Genomic DNA, 18,378 nt, shown 5'->3' on the forward strand with positions numbered 1-18,378 from the left:
CCGCCGATGAATTTGTGGCCCGCGAAGATGATCGCGTCTTTGTGCACCGCGGTCTCACCGACCCCGGGCAGATGCAGAATCATGTCGATCTGGACGTACGGCGCTGAAAAAAGAGACTAGTAAACTCTCTAAATTTTCTGCAGTGAAAATACTGCCACTCGGCCATTTGAGTGACAGTATTTTCACTCATTTGGAGCTTCACTCCAAAAGAGCGAAAATTCACTCCAAAAAAGTGAAAGTCACTCCAGAAAATTTAAAGAGACTAACACGCCGCCTCGAACGTGTGCTTTCCCTCGATATATCGAATAGCCTATATCATCCTCCTGTTATGTAACGCGCGAGCGCTTACATATGGAATCATTATGTCACTAATAATAATATTTAAGTTATCTTGATTATAAAGATGTTTACGCTATCTTACAAGCGTCATATACACAGCAATACGCATAATTCGCTCGAAGCCGGTGACTGAAAATCTTTAGCAGAATCGACATAATCCAGCGAAAAAAATACCACAGGATAATTTAATAAATAAAATTCTTACATGCCTAATTAACTATCCACCGTATTTTTTTTCGCTTATCTTAGCTCAAAGATCACGCGCTACGGCGACTGATCGCGGTCAATAAATTAGCTCGCGGTCGATTTTTCGTGCTAATCGAACCAATTACACGTATAATTTTACTTTCTTTTAATGTTTACTAAAATATTTATTTTATCTTTATTTTATACGTGATAATACGCGCGTTCAAAAAGTAAAATATATAATCTAACAGAAACTTTTAATTTTAAAGATCTTAAAAAAATCATAATTTATATGGATTATATTACTTTTCAAATATAGGAATATCATTTTAAATATGTATAAATCAAAATAATACTTCGCAATTAATTGTTGACTAGTCTGATCTATCCATTTAAGGGCAACGGATCTGTGAGAAGTCGTATCTGAAAATTCAAAGGGAACGCTATTAAAATGCAGGCGAAGCGGCTTCGTCTCTCGCGCGGATAAGTTCGCGTGCCAATAGCGGCGACGCTGCGGCGTCGGTGCAACAATTTACGTTTTACGAATTGATTTTACGCGTAGCGACGCCGGCCGTCGTGATGCCGTCTTTGACGTCGGTGCGCATCCTACTCTTTATCTTCGCGTTTATGCATTTTCCACATTTTAAATATATAATTATAAAAAGCGCGTGTATTTTAGTTATTTAAAACATGGAAAATGTATAAACGCAAAAATAAAAGTAGGACGCGTAGCAACGCCGGCCGTCGTAATGCCGCGCCTTTGACATCAGTACGCATTTAATATTCAAGCATCAAATATATTTATATTTTGCGATAGTTTTATAGTCGTAAATTTTTTTTATTAATGTTTTGTTATTGATCTTTTTACTGTGTATTTCCTATGCAAAGCGTTGCAAACAGGGACATTTTAGAATATAGCTTTTGTTAAAGAAATACAAAATCTTTCAATACTACTATACTAAGAGAAAGAAGTTAAAACTATTAAAGATTGAAAATATTGGAAACGTTTCAATTTTTGGCAACCTTTTTCATTTAAAAAGATTGTGAGATTTTTTTGAGTTATATTAAAAAACTATGTTCTCATCCCTTTGTTCGCTAAATATATTTATTAAATATTATATAGCTGTACATTGAAAACACCTGCGAATTGTATATAATTATTAATAACCAATGAAACTTCTTTGGAACACGATCTTCTTTAATACCCATTTCATCCATGACATCCATCTGGAAAGTTTTCAATGCTGGCTGTAAATAAAAGAGATTGATGCTTTAATTTTTTTTTACTTCAGACATTTCTATGCAAAATTTATGTGTTACTTCAAATGTTGCAGTAAAATTTTGATTCATTTTTACAACTTTTTAATATAAGATCTATAAATAGAAATAAATACAGATATTGAAATTCGAAATATTTTATATTTGACGTACCTCGTAAGTTATTGTTCCGACGTCAGCTTGTGTCTTTTGCTTGTTCTATATACAACCGAGGGATTTTGTAATCTATTGTTTCCTGACTCAAAACGGGAATAGGAATTACCCTAGCAGATCTCACGATTATGCGTACATGCTGACCATTCTCTGTGTATCGCCATTCTATCTAAGTTGCTTGCCTGCAACGATTCAATTTGTAGATTAATATTGTAAAGCGTTGACAATGTATGTCTTTATTTTCGAAAATGAATTCTTCAAATAGATAACTCACATATTTGAAGGATCGACCAATTGCACTTGCGAGGTTATGAATAGCGGTAGTTCTTTCAGTATACACATAGGACATTTTTTATCCCATTTAGTGGATATCAGTTTGATGTTAAGTCCTTCGACAATCACCCAATTTCTTTCTTGATAAATCTCTTTTACGATCCCATGCTTTCCTTTATCTTTTCCTGCTAAAATCTCTACCTAGATAGAAAAATATAAGAGTAATGAGCAATATTTTTCTATTAAAATAATGTTATTAAAACGTCATCTCTTTTCTCTTTATTTTTCCTGAAAAGTTTTACCAATAAAGTGACATACCTTGTCAGCCTGAAAAAAAGGATCAATCCTTAATAGGCTCTACATGAATGAATGGATGCATTTTGTCAGGTGCATTGTCACGATGAAAATCGTGAGTCCATGGACGATGTATAGAGAAATGAAATCGTTTTCTTTCGATCGTGCGTGACAAATAATTTGGCTTGTGAGGAGTCTTCCAGTAAACCTTATTAACAAATAATAAATGTTAAAATTAATAAAAGAAACAATTTGTTAGCAGAGTGCTATTAAAACAACTTTGAGAATCTATAGAATTGACCTAATCATTAATTCAGTAATAGGCACAACTTGCAAAACTAAACAAGTTTTTCAATTCAGTTATTCAGAGTCTAAAAATTAGAACTCGTCATCTTAATATTATTGTTCTCATAAAAAATATGTAATATTATAAAAATAATATAAATATATCTTTTTTTCTATATATTGTATTTGTTATAAGTAAATTTCCATGTTACACTAATGGAACGATGGGCTTTTTCTAAATGACTTTATCAACGTGAAAAGAATTATAACGTATTAAAATTTCGCCCAATTCAATTCAAGTTCAATTTCTGTGGAGTTTATGCGTGGTCCTTTGACAATGTACAGACTAAAACAATTTGATAATTGTGCAGACCTGTTCCATAGCGCGTTTTATGTATCTGTCCGGCAAATTTGAGTATTTCGTCGACCATTCTCCCACGCACTTTAACAAACTGGACGTTAATCTCATATCTGCTTCCTCGAACTGTACAAAAATTATTTCTACACTCAAATACGGATGTTACAATTTTTTCTCGCGTTACTTTTCAAATACTAATGTAAAACGTGCAATCACTGTATTTACTATTTAATTATGTTAGGTTAGGTTTGACAGTGTCGACACGCATAGAATAAACGCTAAATGCCCTCGTACACTAACGCTCTCTGAAGAAGCGGATCCAAATTACATAGCAAAATATAGTTTTCTGCACAATTTATGGTGCGCGTCCGTACTAAATTAATTTTTCGAGTCTGCTGGAATTTTATTCTCGAAAAATTATACATTAAAAAAAGAGGGAAAAGCCTGAGAATGGATATGCCGCATCTTAAGTGGTGACGTCCACGCGTGTCGTCCACACTAGCGCTTCTATATATGCACATATATACATATACATATATATCATATCTATTTTTTATTTTAAAAAATTCGGCATGTCCATTCTCAGGCTTTTCTCTTTTTTGTAATGCATAATTTTTCGAGAATAAAACTCCAGCAGAAATTCCAAGTGAATTTAGTACGAACACACACCATAAATGTGCAGAAAACTAAATTTTGCTATGTAATTTATATATATATATACGTTTCGCAGCGTCGGAAATTATATTAAATTAAATTATATCTGCGGTGAGAACTGAGCTACGGTCCACTTGACGCTATAAATGCTTGGAAGCTTTTAATTGATCAATTAAAATAAAAAGAATTTTATTGATAAATTAAAAAATGCCTCGAAGTATTTGTAGCGTACAATTTAAGAAAATATATCGTGCAGATATGTTAGATATTAAATATCCCGGTAATAAATTAAATTAAATAACTGTATGTGATTAATTTAATTTAAGGGGAGAAAGGATCATTTTCATTTATTTATACTTAGACGCATATATTTAGTGCAATCTCGCTGCGTAGCGTTCCGCTAATATGAAGTAGTAAGCGCCCTCTAATAAGGGCGCTTGGCGTGCGAGTGCGGCACTGTGCGCTTGAGCTGCCTGGTACGGCCTGGTACGCGTATAGGGAACGCGGGCCGCGGTTGCGCGCAACTACATACTTTAGCGCGGACCATGGAGAGAGACCGGCACGCGAGCGGCGAGACGCAACGCTACGCTCCCCCGAACTTGCTGCGGACTCGGCTGCTCGCCGCTCGGCTCCGCTCGGCTCCGTTCGGCTGCTCGGTTCCACTCGGCTGCCTCGGCTCACTCTGCACTGCTGAACTGCTCTGCACTCGGCGGACCGCCGGACTATCGCGCGCGCGGCGCGTACGCGCGGCTTATATACCCTACCAAGCGCGGACCATGGAGAGAGACCGCCTCACCGCCCGTGTCAGTTTCAAGCGGACGATTAGGAGTAGCGCAGCGCGCGCGGCCGCATAAAACGTTCGTACTTCGTACTGACGGATAGTGGCAGTAATGGTACTGGCTTCTTTTTATCATGCGCTCAATGTTTAATTAGAACTCAATGTTTAGTTATAACTTATTTGCAAATAAATGAAATAAAAAATGACGTTAGATCCTTTCTCGCCTGTTTTGCAGCGTCGGAAATTATATTAAATTAAATTATATCTGCAGTGAGAACCGAGCTGCGGACCACTTGACGATACAAATGCTTCGAAGCTTTTAATTAATTTAATTGGTCAATCAAAATAAAAATAATTTTATTGATTACCTAATTAAAAAATGCCTCGAAGTATTTGTAGCGCACAATTTAAGAAAATATATCGTGCGGATATGTTAGATAGATGTTCGGTATTAAATATCCGTGATTACATATAGTTCAATGTGCACGTATTATGTATATATTAATTATATATATATTATATAATTATAATTAATTATATTATATATATATATATATATATATATATATATGTATAAGCCGCGCGTACGCGCCGCGCGCGCGATAGTCCGGCGGTCGCTGAGTCCGCAGCAGGTTCGGGCTTTCAGGGGAGCGTAGCGTCTCATCTCGCCGCTCGCGCACCAGCGCCACCAGCCAATGAGCGCACAGCGCCGCGCCAAGCGCTCTGATTGGAGCGCGCTTACTACACGGGCCGAGTATATAAGCGGACCGCTACGCAGCGAGAAGCCTTTTGCTTGTGGGACTCCGACCGTTATGGTCGCGTCGGGCATCATATCTCTCAGTTCCTTTCTCTCTTTTCGCGTAAAAAAATATGTAATTAAAAAGATTTTTGTTTTATTTACCCTTCCTAAATATTATATAATAGAGCATCATTTTCCGTATCTGAACTTTTCATATCTGTCAGTTCCTTTCTCTCTTTTCGCGCAAAAAAATATAATGTAATTAAAAAGAAAAAGCGTTGGAGCCAGTTGGAGCGTGAACCGCAACCCATGTATCGTGCCGTGCCAGAATTGATGCAGTAGAGCGGTCGACCGCTAGATGTAGCGGTGGTTGCCGACGCCACTCTTCTTTGTGTATATATATATATATATATGCAAGTCTCTACTCGACAACTGTCGACAACGCTTCGCGTCGCTTCGCTCGCATTCCATTCGCGAGAGTCGCGAATGTCGCGATGACTAGTCGCTAGCTCAGCTGCTTAGCTGTTTGTTGTTTATTATCGCTTATCGCGGTAACGACGCGATGCACAATCGTATGTATACGTGATTGATCGTTCCGACCGTGACGACGACGACGACGACAACGACGAGGAGAGCAAAGGCGCCGCGAAGGCACGCGCGGTACAGCTGATTGGCAGACTCGCGTCGTCCGGGTCACGGCCGTCTCTCTCTCTCTCTTTTTCTCTAGTCGCAGGCAACGGACTGACTCGACGGTCATGGCGGGTTTCGTGCTTCGAGTCAAGACGAAATCGGGTCAGAAGGTAGTCTACGGTCTCACGGCTCACGACAAGGTGTCCAAGCTGAAGGCGAAGCTCGCCGAGCTCACCAGTGTACCAGCCCCTGCTCTCCAGGTGCTCGTCGGTTTTCCGCCGAAGCCCGTCGACCTGGACGCGGCCGACGCCACGATCGAGCGCGTCGGCATCATCTCCGGGGACACGCTCATCGTCGAGGAGAAACAGGTTTGTCACGTAACCTCTGAGAGCGCGGTAAATAAATGAGATAGCATATGGCTCGCAATTCTCCTTTTTTGAGAGTATTTTTATGCTAACGAATTATACAAAGATATTATATAATTATATCCTAGTCGCATTAATCTCGTCGTTTAAATTCTTTTCAAGATATGTGATAGATATAGAATAGCTCCAAAGTTCAAACGTTTATATATAAAAATAATAATAAATTGGAGTTACATGTTTTTTTATTTAAATTTCTATCTAAGAATTTGAACGTGTAACAAAAAGTTGAATTTTTGTCACATTAAAATTATAATTTTATCTATTTATTTTGCACAAACTCAATTCAATGTTGAGAGTCAAGGGAAAATCTCTTATTTGTAAACATCATGTGCAGATTATGTTTAATGAGCAAAGACTGGACAATCTCGGGCGGTCGCATATCGTCGACCAAGAGAGCTTTGCCAATGCTCCAGGTGTCTTAATGAGAAAGGTTGTACCTGCAGACAATTCCTGCCTCTTCACCAGCGTGGGTTATGTTCTGAACGGTGAGCGAGCATTTAAAGATAAAAAAATTAGAACATGTTGCAATTCCACTAGTGATAACATATATTCAACTAATTTTCTTAAATTTTAAGATACAGAAAAGTGTTAAGAGAATTTAATTTGTTTAATTTTAGGATCAGGCCTCTAAGAATCGTACGATTGAACACAAGCATCTAAAAATATCTAGACTAAATAAAAATTTCGTATTTATTTGAAGATATATATAGAAAGTATAAGAAAAATAAATATTGAACTGTTGTACCAGAAGTTGTAAATTATAATGTAATTTATGTTTCTTTCAGGAAAAGTCGATACTAGCTGCGCCAGTTTTATGAGGGAGATTATAGCAAACGCGGTAGCGGCGGACCCGAACGAATACTCCGAGGCATTCCTTGGCAGACCCAATGCCGAGTATTGCGAGTGGATTCTCAAGCCTGATGCTTGGGGCGGCGCCATCGAGCTGTCGATCCTGTCCAAATTTTATGGTTTGGAGATAGCGGTGATCGACAGCATTAACGCAATCATCAATAGATTTGGCGAGGATCAGCATTATGCTCAACGAGTCTTTCTCATATTCGATGGGATCCATTACGATCCTCTTTATCTGGAACCGCTCAATGTAAATCTTATTGTTGTTTATTTAGAAAGTTCTTATCTCTGTCGATATTTAAAAAGCTCTTATCTCCGTCGATATTTAAAAAGTGTTTATCTCTGTAAATTCTTAGATTGTGTAAAAAAAATCAAATAGCTTTTTTTTACATCTATCTAGAAAGATCTTTCAATACGGAATTCTACCAATATCCTTTGCAAAATTTTACAGCTACGACTAATACATTTTTGCATTCAGGGTGGCAGCATCCAAACGATCTTTCCCACTGAGGATGAGAGAATGCTGCTGGAGGCTGCCCAGCTGGCGAAAGAGGCGAGATCGAGTCGTCAGTTCACGGACGTGCAGAAATTCACGCTGATGTGCATTGACTGCAAAATCATGTTAAACGGACAAGCGGCGGCGCAGCAACACGCCAAGGACACCGGTCACAAGAATTTCGGCGAAGTAGCAGCGTAGCGTTGTATCGGCAGCTCCATATGATCTAACTCTTCGGTGACTATCCTTGACTCTAAAACAGTATAGGGTTGACAACCTTCGACAGTTGGTTTTTTTCTTCGATTGGAAACGTTTCGGGATCTATTTATTCTCATCGTGCACTTTTGTTCACTTTAATTCAAAAGCACTTATTACGTACAAATTATTTGTGATGAGGAATCCGATCGGGAAATTCCGTGCGTGAGGGAAAACACAGGAGTGTGTGTGTATGTGTGTGTGATATTTTTACAAATTATATTATTGTATAATTATTAACTAGGTAAATAGAAATAGAAATTGTTATATTCTAATTGAGAAATTATTTTTTTCTAAATTATACTCTTGTGTGACATAATGTTATATATAAATTAAGGAATCGTTTTTTTTTTAAATTCTAAATTACACTTTTGTATGATACCTGTATTGTTATATTTAAAAGCAAAATTGTACTCTTTAGGAATATTTCGTACTGTTTAGGACTGAAGAATTGTCGTTTTACAGCAAAAGAACGAAAGAGCTAATATCTTTTTCTACTCGAGCGAGGCGCTTGCGAATAGTATTGTCATGCGAATTCGTTTGCAATTAAGGATTGTTAACACGCATAATATACACAAGTTACTGATTTTGATTAAACATTATTCGTTATGGATACCTGCGATCCCAGATCGTCCGAAAGGATATTTCATCCGACGATCCTCCTGAATCTTCACATTTTATTGAAAGAGCAAAATTTGCAATTTTATTAGTTTCACATCTAAATAAGTCACACGAAATGTGTGCTGCGATTCCAAATCCAATCTTATATTTAAGATGATCTTTGATAATATTTTTATTCAATAGACTGATCATACAGCATCTTGTAATTAAAATAATCTTAATTTTACGATTTTAAATATAAACTCGAACCATATATATACCGCTCAAAAACGATCTCAAATATGAAATTGATTATAAATATCGCTCAAAGATCTTATGTTTAACATTGTTTTAGGTTTTGGTCTCAGCTAGTTTAAGATTTCATTAGTCAATAAAAACAATAATATATATATAGCATGTCAAAATCACGCTCAAAACGATCTTGGTTACAAGATCGCAATGTGATGGGACTCAATTGCTCATGTTGTAATTAGTAAAAATCATCGACATGTAATACTGGATAGAGCATGCGACAAAATTTCTTTGATGTTTCATCTTGACAGACCTAGAAAAAGAAAAATAGATGTGTGAGCACGAATCTCTCTTTCTATTATTAGTCAAAGTCTTTTATTTAACGATAAAAGAAACAGTAGCGTATACTACTTATTATACTTTCAAGTCAGAAGCTGTATTATAATCTACAAGTGTTTAACAGCTGTATATGTATGTATGTACAAACGGTGCAATGATTAAAGTCGGAATAATTACATGTAATATAAAATTAATAAATATATAATTTATGTACTTTATGTAAAAATAATGCTCTCAACACGTGAGATGTATCAACTCGTGCGTATAAAAATAAAATTTTAAAGTGCCTCGTAGCCTTTGATCTACATGAGTTGCTGCTATCCACGTATCTACCTTCTCTTTCTAAATCTGTCAAGATGATTTTGATCATATGCTTCGGTCCAATACTATGCAGGCTGCGGTCGGGGACTTTTAACGTTCTAAATATTCTAATTTGTTTTATATATATATATACATATGTCTAATGAATATATATGTCGATGGTAAGAACGGAATCCTCAATTCTCCATTGATTTCTCGTTTTTATGGTTGCACGCGGAACCGGAGTATCGACGGAGATGGTCGAACGACCGCGGCGCTCCGAGCGGAGCAAAGCGGAGGCGGGAGAGGCGTAGTAATCGGAGTTCCCCCCTCGAAGAGGTTAGCCGTGGTTAGGCGAGTTTGCCGAAACGCGCTTGACAATCAGCAGTTCGTTAGCAGCCGTGGTGATCGTTGGTTGGTCGGTCGGTCGGTCGGTCCGTCAATCGCTCGTCATGCCTGTCGTCCCGTGAGAATACATTAAAAAGCTCGTCGCGCGGCTCGCGCACACGCCCGTCCGTCCGTCGCGTCAGCGAGAGCCCGATCAGAGATCCACCTCCACGGAGAGGTGGTTTCCCGTGTTCGCACGCACGCCACCCGGGGGAGCGTCGCCCGTCCGGCCCACCGGGGTATGCCGTCGTCGCGGGGCCGTGCAATACGGTAAAATGTTGCCGCCGCTGCTGCTGGCCGACCGGGATCTGCATTCGCTGACAACCAGGTGAAGATGGAAGATGACGCTGACCTCAGGGAGCAGTTGTTTCACAACACCGTGCGCGAGAACATAGTGAGTAAACGATGATTTTCGCCAACGTACGTGTTTCACGGGCGGGCCGTCATCGTCGGGGCCCGTGAAAAATGTTCCCCATCTCCTCGACGCGCCGAGCCGCGAGTCCGCCCGAGTCTCGAGTTTCCCGCGCCGTCGTGTGTGCGCGAAGGAAAAAGAAGAAAAAAAAAAGAGACACCGACCTCGGGACGTCCCCCCATTGTCGTCGTGGGCGACGATCGCGATACGGACGATCGTCAGGCCGAGCGCGATGCCTCGACGTGGAAATCAACCGGATGTCGTCACGATCGAAACTTCTCTGGAATCCCCACGCCTATAGGAGAATCGTACGTCATCTGGGCGTCGCGTTGTATTCCACGATCGACTCGTAGCTGATCGTAAAATCGTTTTTTTTTTCTTCTTCCGTATCATCGGCAGGCAAAATTGAACCTCGCGACTCGGCCCTCGACGAAAATCAGCGTCCGCGGGACGGGATCTCTCCAATTTGTCGAAAAAAAAAATAGGCCTGGGGGATTAACGGCGAAGGGCGGGAGGGGGAGGCAAGGCTCGTCCGCTCGCAAAATTAGGGCTGCGCTCGGCGCTTCGCGCGAATTGCCCGATCTCGGCATAAAACGTGCCTTATCACGGCGGCGACAGGCGGCGATAAGGCGCCCCGTCGTCGGAAGCTCGTGATTATTCCGCCGTTGTTTGTCGACGTGGACCGACGGTCTTCTAAGAGCGGGGCCCACTTTGTTTATATCTTAACTTAACGGGACAAACGCCCCGTTCGTCCTCGATTGATGGCACGCGGGTGCTGGTACTGCTGGTGCGAGCGATTTAAAACCACCGCGAAGTTTTTTCGCGTGTGTTTACGAAAGAATGCATGAGAGAGAGAGAGAGAGAGAAAGGCTCCTTCCTCCCCCTCCGCCGAATTAATTTTATTTCAGAGAAACGACTGACAGCCGCGCGCGAGATATGTATTGCCAAGCCGAGAAAGATGATATCCCTTCTCGTGCTCCACGTTTTATTTCTCTCTCTCTCTCTCTCTCTCTCCCGCAGATGTTTTATAAATAAGGTGCTCGTCGAGATCCTTTGTTTATGCGAAACGCGCAACACCGTTCTCGCTTATTAAGTAATTTTCCCTCATTTAACTTCAACCTCGACCGCGTTGTAATATCGAGCGCACAATTCGTCGCACTTTGTGAATTTAAGTAGCGTCGCGGAATAAATCTGAGATGGGGAGATTTTTGAATTTTACGACGAAATTTTCGCGAATCAAGAGATGATTCTGGGACGCCTCGTTATATATAGATCGAGTTAAATCTCTTGGCCTCCCATCTCGTTCCCTCCTCCTTCCCTCGCTCCTTCGTCCGTGAACTCGAAAACTAGCGGGAACGCGCGAACGGAGGAATTTCAATCGTCGATGACGTCTCCGCGCAAGTACATTCACCCGAAGGCGTCGCAAATGTGCCTCGCAATCTCGCAAATCGCTGTCGCCGCTCGACACGCGCGCGGAGGAAGCGGGCCGGGTCTTGTTGTCGCCCGGCGCGGACGACGTCTTCGTTTTGCGAAGATTCCTCGCGACGATGCCAAGAAACCGGTCCTAGCGCTTCGACTAGGAATCCTGAACGAGGTGTCGAAGGGGCCGAAATGGTACCTCGATTCTGTATAAAGAAGGGAAAAGATAATCAGTCAAAAGAGCGCTGCTTTATAAAGAAGTATAAAGTATAAGAAAGAAGTATATGTATATGTAAGAACGAAATTTAGAGCACCGGGAAGAAATATAAAAACGTATAAGATATCGAGCGTAAGAAAAGCGTGCATGAAAGTATAAATTACGAAAGATGCGCCTCTTTCAAGATTTCAAGTAGAGGGAAAGCGACATTAGAGATTAGAAAATTGGGAGAACATTAGGAAAAGATTAGGAGAAAAAAAAACTAGGATTTTATAACAGCGATTGTCTGACAAGCTAATTAGAACCACATGATGAATTGTAGGATTAGTGAAGTAAAAATTTCTACTTGTGTGTGATTAGATAAAACGGCGTGTTTATAGCGAATACCTAGTTTTTTCTGATAACATGTGTATGTCCATCGACTTTTACCTCTCTGGAAAGTATCGTGAAAGCACGTTCCACTTCCTCTTCGCGTGGCGACTTGCCGGGTGATCCAATTGCTTATGTTTCCGCGTTTGCTCGATGTCAGTCCGGAAGTTTGTCCGCGTCGCGTGCAAAGAAAATGCGAGAGAAGAGATAAAGGTTACGAAATACAGGCGGTAAAAAATGTAATTGATATTCAGATTGCGACAGACCGAGATAAAGCGTCCGCGAGTTGGAATTTCAAGGAGCGCCTTGACACGCTGTAATTATAATTAAATTATAGGAGAAGAAAAAGAAAAGGTATTGGAGTACCTCTCTGCGAATTTTCAAAGAGAGACAGGTCGAGAGAATCGAGTTACATCCTTTTGCCACATCCTCGCTTAGTCGATACGTTACGTTTGTCACGCGAGGCTTAGCTTCCTTTAGTTCGATATAAATTAAATATAAAGATAATTAAATATAAACGAACGTCAGCGCGTGGACGGTGCATTGTTCTCAGCGCAAAAGATCAGTTAAATCTCGCACTTTCATCCGTCCTATTCTCGGCCAGAGGCCGTTGCCAGGGCAGCGCGGCACCGAAAATGTCACGCGCACGTGGCTGACCGCCCGTAATTATACGCGCTCCGTATATCGCATTTCCCGGGGCGAATTAATTTTGATTATGTACATAACAAACTATAAAACGATGACTTGCGACGAAACTGACGTGCTCGCGCGATACGCAGTACGCACGAAAGCGTACGCGCGTGCAGAATTGTGGATTGGCGGTTGAATAAAGCTAGCGAGAACTTAGCGAGGCGGTATATCGATCGGGAAGGATTAATAAATGAAACCGAAACGCATAAAGACGATCCGAGGCTGGTCATCGTCGAGCAATTCGATCCGTTACTTATGCGCGCGAGCCGGTTTGTTATCGCGCAGTGGCGCCTGATTGGAAAACCTTGGAGTTCTCCTTTGTTACGTAAATCTGGAATATATTATATATATGATTTATTAGTAAAAGATTACTAAAAAAAAAAGAATACATATTATTATATAAGTATATAAATTAACGAAAGAAACTGTTTCTTCCGCCAAACTAATGCAATGTAAAAACACGCGAGCTTGATGTATAGATGTTAGAAAATTAATGTTTATTTATAGTTTAAGAATTAATATCGATAATATTTGTTTGCAGTTGACACCGATTAATTCTAGAAGTAATTCTGGGAAAACTTATAAAGATTAATATTTACAAAATACCGCATCAGATAAAAGAATTAAAGGCTTGTCGGAGTTTAAAGTTTCAGTCGCAATTTATACGGCTTCGTTTACCGACGCATTTTCCGTATTTTTCAATGTTGGAGGTATTTTGCTAATCACCGTGAATGGCCATGAATGATGCTCAGCAGTATTTACGTAATGCATGACGTCTTGTCTCGATTGTTAGGCATTCGATAATCACACTCGCGAATCAGAGTTTCTCATTTGAAAAAAAAATTCCGTTCCGCATTATTGACTTTTTTTTCACGTAGGGTCGTTATCTCTTCGTGACTACCAATTATCGCCACTTGAGGCACACCCTATACATCAGCTGTACAGCAGCTTACGAAGCGCACTCGCAACTGAAAAAAATATCGCTTGTGATATTTAAAAATCTGATATAATAATCATCTGATATAATAAGTAACACATAAATTATATACAAATAATTAGGTTAACAATAGTGAAACTAGTGAACTAGTATATAACCATTGTTAATTTAATTATTCGTATATAATTTTGTTTACTGTATTTGTAAGTACCAATTATTTATTATTGCCGTTATTATTACATGTAATACAATTGTATATATTAATTATTATATTAATAATTATAATTGTGTATATATTAATTTAATATACACAAAACGTAACTATATGTCTTTGCAGATATACTTGCTGCTTTTCTCGCTGTTATACATCTCGAGCTACGCGCTGATCGCGCGCTTCAGACGTCGGGATCGCGAGGACTATCTGTCGGTGGACGAGGATGAGGCCACCGTCTACAGGATCAGCCTTTGGCTGTGCACGGTCGCCCTGGCGATTTCCGTCGGCGCGACCCTCCTACTTCCGGTGTCTATCGCCAGTAATGAGGTCCTCATCTTATACCCGAAGAGCTACTACGTCAAGTGGCTCAACAGCTCCCTCATCCAAGGTAAAATTCTGAACTAAATAATCGGGAAAAAATACATATTTTAACATGAGTTTCTCGCGATATGTAAAAGCAGATGCGTATGTAGATGGAAAGATAGAAAGACTGATAAAGAGATAAATAAATGGATGGAGCAGCTTTTTTATTCTGAAAAAATCGTCTAAGAACCATCACATCATTCGAGATAATATTATAATTATAAAGAATTAATTAGTTTTAAGAGATTAAACCATCGATAAAACACAAAGAAAGGAAAGTAGAAGCACAGAGATGTACAGAGTATTCCGTTTTAATTCATCCACGTCATCAAAATTATTACTAGATAAAAACAGAATATTGTGGATAAAAGTTAAAAATTTTCGAAAAAAACTTGACGCTAATTAAACAAAATAAAAGCATGTAAGCAAATCACACTTTTACAAACTAAGAATACGAATTCATTTGTATTGTGTGTTAGTAGATATGTTTCACTATAAATTATATAATATTATATAAAATATCGATGACAAATATTTTGTGCGATATAATTAAATCATCGATTTACATCTCTGTAGTAAATCTATAATAGTTTACATACTCGTGTAATCATAACAAGATGAATTTCTATTGACAGGTCTATGGAACCACGTGTTCCTATTCTCGAACTTATCGCTCTTCGTGTTTCTGCCTTTCGCCTATCTCTTCACGGAATCAGAGGGTTTCGAGGGCCATAAAAAGGTGAGTAAAAAAACTCTCTGAAAGATTTCTAATAAGCCGTTGATCTTTTTACTAACCGATCTTGTGATCGTAGGGCGTGATGGCGAGGGTGTACGAGACAGTGACGGTTCTCTGTCTGTTGGGTACTCTCGTACTGGGAATGACTTATGTCCTGTCGGCCCTGTTGGATTATCAAAACTCAAGTTTACACACATTGCTCAGTAAGTATATACATATCATACAGGAGATCGTAGCCTTTGATGTATATCATATTTAGATATATCGATAAAGTTACGATATCGAATGAGACCATCGATCTCTGATCGTTCTTGATTTACCTTTGCAGATTTATGGAGTTATTATTTGCCTTTCCTGTACTCCTGCGTCTCGTTCGTCGGCGTAGTAATGCTGTTACGTAAGTGTCGCATATTTTTGCGTAACTTCACCATCTATTATACGCAGTACAGAAAAATCCTGCATTTGTAGCGTTCTTCGCTAATGCTTTTCCGCAAATTTACTCTAATTGGCGAATCATTTGTTTCTCAGTATGTACACCAGTGGGATTCGTACGGCTGTTCGACGTGGTGGGGTCGTTTCTTGTTAAACCCCAATTCTTGAAGAACTTGGACGAGGAGTTTTTTGCGTATAGATTAGAGGAGGATTGTATCCGCAGGAGGTATAGGCCCTCTTCTTTTCCTCGTATTTTTTACGCACATCGAGTTATTATCGTCTAGTGTTATTTTTTTTATATATGTATTTAATTCAACGTCTGTTTAGATTGCAGCACGTGAAAGCGACGGGGAAGTCATACGTATCGCCGGTGCCGATGTCGCCGGCGACGAGCTGCGGCTGGCCGATGCACGAGGACGACGAGCCGCTACTGTGCATAAGTCCGGGTCTACTGTGTCTAAGGAACGGTGCTCTGCAAAAGGGCCTTTCTCAACGGCTGGACGACGTCCAGAGGCGGCGACAGCTGCTGGATCAACAGCGGAGGACCTGGTGGGTCCGGCGCACGCTACTTTATCCGGTGGCGATGCTGGCGCTGCTCGTTCTGTCTACCGCCACGGCCCTATTAGCGGTGCAAAATACTATAGAATTGCTGATAGGCATCAAGGCGTTGCCGTTGAGCACAAGGGTATGTACAATTTCTTCCTAATTTAATTTTAATTTAAGTCTCATCGTTAATGTAAAAATGGTGGACTTATAATTTTGCGTGCTGTAATTAAAGGATTGAATTAATCTCAATTAAAAAAAAACAATGAGATTTGTTATCTAAAAAAAATCTATTTCATAGGTAAATTATTTAATGATTTCATTCGGTCCTTAATCGAATTTACTGAATTAATCAACTTTCTCAGTCGTGAACTTCGCTGCAATTATTAATTTAAGTCTCATTGTTAATGTAAAAATGATGCATTTATAATTTTGCATGCTGTAATTAAAGGGTTGAATTAATCTCGATTTAAAAAAAAACTTTCAGATTTGTTATCTCAAAAATAAAATCTATTTTATAGGTAAATTATGTAATAATTTCATTCGGTCCTTAACCGAGTTTAGTAATGGCAGTATTATTCTTGTTTCTCTTCTTTTAACATGTATTTTAATTTCACTTCGAAAAATTATAAAATGATTTTTTTATTTGACAGCAATTTACGCTCGGCATCAGTTCCCTGTCTAAGCTCGGGCCCGTCGGTGCGGCTATCGAGGTAGCAGTGATCCTTTACCTGGCAGTGACTAGCGCGATCGGCCTGTACGCCTTACCGGGCGTGAGAATCGTTCAACCAAGGTTCCGCTCCACGCCGCTCACCCATCTCATCGCGAATTGCGCCCTTCTGCTCGTGCTAAGTTCGGCGTTACCGCTATTATCGCGAATATTAGGTAAGACGCGAGTCGACTTGGAATGTTTCTATTTATATCCCACAAGAATGTCCCAATTTCAGCCATTTCACTCCATTATATTGTGAAATATAGTTAAAAATTGACAGTAGAAAGATCTGCTTGCTTTTTTTTCCTCGTTAAATCATAGATATGCATATCTAGCAAAGGATTTGAAAAATATTAATATTCTTTTTAATGATAGATTTTTTAACCAATTTTTGAAGTTGATATTTTTATTAACAAAAATAACAAAGTACAATTTTCGAATTATAAACGATCGAAAAGATTTGCGAAATAAAATAATTATAGATAACGAAATTACTATTTGGCATTTAAGAGAAGTAATTCTAAAGAGCGGAGCTTTACATGAATGGCAGCTTTATTATTGCTGCTCTCTGTTCACGTTCCTTCTTTATTGTCTCTCTTTCTCTCATCAGGAATGACAAACTTTGATCTGCTGGGTGATTTCGGACGCATCGAGTGGCTTGGCAACTTCAAGCTCGTGCTCCTCTACAACCTGATCTTCGCGACGGCGGCGATCAGCTGTCTGACCACCAAGTTCACGGCGACCGTGCGCAAGGAGATCTACGCCCGTCTTAGAAGCAGCCTGCTCGGCATCTTCCGTGTTACCGGCATTGCCGCCGACGCGAAGAAATATACATCGTCGTCAGGGGTATTTTCTATAAAAGAAGATTAGACTGATTTCTTATATTATTATATAATTAATGCAAACAAGAGAGGGAGAGAGAGAGAGAGAGAGAGAGAAAGAAAAGAAACGCCGGGACTTTGCGAAAGTTTGCTTGGTTTTTTACGTTCTTGTATGCAAGATTACAAGGAGCCTTTCTCTTTCTCTCTCTCTAGCCTCTCAAAGACGTGAGAAATTTATATCGTACGACGTATACAAGAAGAAAATACGGTTGCAGAGTTCTCGAATTCGCGGATCTTTGGACGTGCCAATCCAATTCGATACTCTTGTGAACTCTTAAACCTCCTAAATCGTTAGACTCTCACGTACTCGAGCGATCACGCGATCGAGGTGATCCTCCGTCTACTTTTGTAACTGTCCAACATTTCGTTTCTTTTAGGTTTTTCTTTTTTTAAAAATTTATGAATCCAAATATATTAAATATATGACAGTATATTTAAATAAAGGCGCCTTGCCCCTCGTGTTTGAGAGAATAAGTCGATTATGTCGAAATCATCGGCGGGAAACTTTATCCGCGATGTATAATCTCGAGACACATTCTTTTCTTCTTTTAAGATCGAGACGCTTTTAATCGCGTGTGCC

The 18,378-nt window shown here is 39.7% G+C and overlaps 2 protein-coding genes and 1 pseudogene across 2 annotated transcripts; 2 read left to right on the top strand and 1 right to left on the bottom strand.

Moving 5' to 3' along the window:
* Window positions 1-1,357: 1,357 nt before the first annotated feature.
* Window positions 1,358-3,448, bottom strand: LOC105454537 (annotated as a pseudogene).
* A 2,319-nt stretch (window positions 3,449-5,767) lies between these two features.
* Window positions 5,768-8,249, top strand: LOC105454458 (ubiquitin thioesterase OTU1). Its single transcript, XM_011697070.1, has 4 exons — window positions 5,768-6,335; window positions 6,727-6,877; window positions 7,178-7,494; window positions 7,723-8,249. Exons 1-4 carry the CDS (start codon window positions 6,093-6,095, stop codon window positions 7,939-7,941), a joined length of 930 nt encoding a protein of 309 aa, XP_011695372.1. The 5' UTR covers window positions 5,768-6,092; the 3' UTR covers window positions 7,942-8,249.
* A 1,932-nt stretch (window positions 8,250-10,181) lies between these two features.
* On the top strand, window positions 10,182-18,374 carry LOC105454459 (protein LMBR1L). Its single transcript, XM_011697071.1, has 9 exons — window positions 10,182-10,267; window positions 14,255-14,519; window positions 15,130-15,233; window positions 15,307-15,433; window positions 15,559-15,627; window positions 15,759-15,888; window positions 15,990-16,347; window positions 16,859-17,090; window positions 17,528-18,374. Exons 1-9 carry the CDS (start codon window positions 10,208-10,210, stop codon window positions 17,785-17,787), a joined length of 1,605 nt encoding a protein of 534 aa, XP_011695373.1. The 5' UTR covers window positions 10,182-10,207; the 3' UTR covers window positions 17,788-18,374.
* Window positions 18,375-18,378: the final 4 nt, after the last annotated feature.

The sequence above is a fragment of the Wasmannia auropunctata genome, unplaced genomic scaffold (assembly GCF_000956235.1).
Source record: "Wasmannia auropunctata unplaced genomic scaffold, wasmannia.A_1.0 LD335985.1, whole genome shotgun sequence".
Classification (NCBI taxonomy): domain Eukaryota; kingdom Metazoa; phylum Arthropoda; class Insecta; order Hymenoptera; family Formicidae; genus Wasmannia; species Wasmannia auropunctata.

Excerpts from the sequence above, each read along its gene's own strand:
- LOC105454458 (XM_011697070.1), top strand. The coding sequence starts at position 6,093 with ATGGCGGGTTTCGTGCTTCGAGTCAAGACGAAATCGGGTCAGAAGGTA. Across the intron at positions 6,336-6,726 it reads TCATCGTCGAGGAGAAACAG|ATTATGTTTAATGAGCAAAG; the intron begins GTTTGTCACGTA and ends CATCATGTGCAG. Across the intron at positions 6,878-7,177 it reads CGTGGGTTATGTTCTGAACG|GAAAAGTCGATACTAGCTGC; the intron begins GTGAGCGAGCAT and ends TGTTTCTTTCAG.
- LOC105454459 (XM_011697071.1), top strand. The coding sequence starts at position 10,208 with ATGGAAGATGACGCTGACCTCAGGGAGCAGTTGTTTCACAACACCGTG. Across the intron at positions 15,234-15,306 it reads GTTTCGAGGGCCATAAAAAG|GGCGTGATGGCGAGGGTGTA; the intron begins GTGAGTAAAAAA and ends TTGTGATCGTAG. Across the intron at positions 15,628-15,758 it reads CGGCGTAGTAATGCTGTTAC|TATGTACACCAGTGGGATTC; the intron begins GTAAGTGTCGCA and ends TTTGTTTCTCAG.